This window comes from Stereum hirsutum (assembly GCF_000264905.1).
Source record: "Stereum hirsutum FP-91666 SS1 unplaced genomic scaffold STEHIscaffold_91, whole genome shotgun sequence".
Lineage (NCBI taxonomy): Eukaryota > Fungi > Basidiomycota > Agaricomycetes > Russulales > Stereaceae > Stereum > Stereum hirsutum.
Genome location: NW_006763221.1, coordinates 1 through 3,042, shown reverse-complemented (window position 1 = coordinate 3,042; position 3,042 = coordinate 1). Strand labels below are relative to the sequence as shown.

Below are 3,042 nucleotides of genomic sequence, written 5' to 3'. Positions count from 1 at the left end.
GTAGAGCTGCCCAGCGTGGCGTAGGAGCGAAGGTTTCGTGGTAGTCGGATCCAGGACGCTGAGAGAAGCCTTGGGCCACCAAACGCGCCTTATACCGCTCAATCGAACCGTCCGCGTTCCGCTTCACCTTGAAAACCCATCTACTACCTATCGCTTTCGCTCCCCTTGGTAACTCGACCAGCTCAAACGTCCCATTCTCCACCAACGACTGAATCTCGCTCAAAGCCGCTTCCCACCACTTCTGCCTCTCCTTCGGCTCCTGTTTCATCGCCTCCTTAAACGATCTAGGCTCTCCATCGTGTGACATCGTCTTCAGCGCATGGGCAAACTCGCAGGCCTGATCGAGGGTGAGATACTCCGTCCCCATAAAGTCCAATCCGGTCGAAACCAGCGCAGAGTCGTAGGCATCGCTATCTTCATCCTCCGACTCCAAGATAGGATCCGGAATCCGAGTTTCTCTCCAAGTGGGAGTATCCGGAGTCGCTGCCAAAGGATCAGGGCTATCGTCGCCTATAAGTGGCCTATCCACCCGAGGAGGCGTCTGGAATCGAGGAGTAGGAAGACGAAGAGGATCCGGAGATAGCGAGCGAGGTGGGACAGAAGGAGTGCGATGAGGAGGACGATCGTTGCGTTGCTGAATGGCGTCCTCATTGAGAGACTTCTCTGGACGAGTGGAACGGCCTGGATTGCGTCTAGGAGGAGGAGATGGTGACCGTTCTGGAGTGGGAGACGCAGAGGGAGATGAATGTGGCGAAGGGGTACGAGGATGTGGCGGTGGCACGTGATGAGGGGGCTGAGGAGGGGCTACGTCGACGTGGTGTGGAGCTGGGGGAGGTGGCGGATTAATAAACTCGCCAGAGGCGTCCAATTCTCCCTCCTGATCCGTCACCTCTACCACAGAAGGACCAGGAGTATCACTGGGAGATAAATCGTCGACCAGATTAATAGCAAGAGTGGAGTTACCAGGGAAGAAGCGTTCATCGAACACAGCATGAGAGCTAATGACGATCCTACGCTCAACCGGGTCCCAAAACTGCCACGCCTTCACCCCATTCCCATACCCAACGAAGATACACTTGCGAGTATGCGAGGTGAACGGCTTCCGCTTCTCCTTCCTAACAAGCACATAGGCGAGGCAACCGAAGCCGCGGAAGTAGGATACATCGGGTTTCTTCTTCTTCCAAGCGACGTAGGGAATGCCGCCATTGAGAGCAGAGGTAGGCGTGCGATTGGAGACATGGATATAGGCGGAAACAGCGAGATCCCAGAACGAAGGAGGGAGCTTAGCTTCGATAAGCATCGCTGTAGTAGCAAGAGCCATGTCGAGATTCGCCTTCTCCGCTACGCCGTTTTGATGGGGTTCGTTAGGCTCGGTATGCTGGCGAAGAATCCCTTCCTCTGCACAATACGCATCCCAATCCTTCCCAATATACTCTCCTCCCTTATCGTCCCTCAACATCTTAATCTTCCTCCCTAGCGCCTTCTCTGCATACACCTTGAACACTCTGAAAGCCCCAAAAGCCTCACTCTTCTTCCTCAAGAACTGAACCGCCTTGAAACGTCCAGCATCGTCGATAAATGTGACCCAGTAGCGATACCCGTTGCGGGTGGGAGGGAGGGGACCCTTGAGATCGCTATGGATGAGATCGAGAGGGTGAGAGCGACGAGTAGCGGTCTTTGGAACGTTATGACGACGTTGCTTCCCAGAGAGACAAGGCTCGCAGATAGGATCGGGCGTAGAGGAGGAAGAAATGGTAAGACCGTCAACGAGCTTGAGGGTATGCATGCGTTTAACGGCGTCGTAGTTGGTATGAGAGAAACGGCGGTGCCAGAGAGAGATATCGAGTGGCAAAGTAGAAGATAAACGAGCATGATGAACTCCAAAGGAGGAAGTACGCCCATTGAGATAGCCGATGTTGCCGTCGACGATGGAGGCGGTAAAAAGCAGCTCTCCAGCTCGCTTGAAAGCGACGTCACGCCCGACGATATGAAGCTCATAGCCCTTGCTCACAGAGAGATGGAACAACGATAATAGATTCGAGGCGAGCTTGGGAACGTGCAGGACGTCATGGAACACTACAGGACGCAACTCTCTACCACTGACAATAGGAACGAACTCGATAGACCCCATCCCCTGAGAATAGATCACTGAATCGTCGGCCAAACGAACGGGCACGACATGGGGAGAGTACGAGCAGAACCAATGACGATGAGGGGTCATGTGTGAAGAGGCGCCTGTGTCTGTGTTCCAGTCAGTGGCTGCACGAGAACGGAGCCAAGCGGGGCGAGCTGATGATGAAAGAGCACTTGCATGACCGGCTTTCTCCTCCTTAGGAGTCTCTCCCGAACCAGCCGACGGCGTAGAAGCCCCTCCTTGGGCTTCATTCGCGTTCGCTCCCTTCCCTCTACCTCTACCACGACCCCCACGCTTCCCTTGGCCTCCAGAATGTGATGACGACGACGTAGACGGTCCAGACGACTTCTGCTTGGCCAATGACGACGCAGACTTCATCTCAGGACAATCACGAACGATGTGGGAGGGAGAGTCGCAGAAGTAGCAAAGGGGCTTGAGAGCGGCGGCCAGGGCGAGCTGAGGAGTGTCTTCATTCTGCAGGGCACGACGTTTGCGGGATTGCTCCTCATTGGAGAAGGCTTGGGTGACGTTGTCGAGGGAGAGGTCGTCGGAGAGGGTAAGGAAGGTGACGAAGTTGTTGTAGTCGGAAGGGAGGGCCTTGATGAGCGTCATGGACCATAATTCGGAGTCGAGGTCATCAAGGGAGAACTTGGCGGGGCGGCGCTCTTTGATATGGGAGATGTAGAGGTCGACGCGAGCAACGAGGTCGGAGAGGGACTCTCCCTCTTGGAGACGAGTGGAGAAGAGTTCGGAATAAGCGTCGAATCGCGTACCAGTCTTCTTCTGCACAAAGACACTCTCCAACTTCTCCCACATCGCCTTCGGATCTCCCTTCTCCTTCCTGATATGCGCCTTTTGGTTCTCCTCAACCAACAACCAAATCTCCCCACTAGCCTTCGCCTTCCTCT

The 3,042-nt window shown here is 54.9% G+C and overlaps 1 protein-coding gene across 1 annotated transcript; it reads right to left on the bottom strand.

Annotated features, from left to right (window-relative positions):
- Positions 1-2,608: 2,608 nt before the first annotated feature.
- Positions 2,609-3,031, bottom strand: STEHIDRAFT_31482 (uncharacterized protein; the record flags this gene model as incomplete). Its single annotated transcript, XM_007311852.1, has 1 exon — positions 2,609-3,031. A coding segment is annotated over one exon (423 nt), but the record flags the coding sequence as incomplete, so codon positions are not given.
- Between the last annotated feature and the right edge of the window lie 11 nt (positions 3,032-3,042).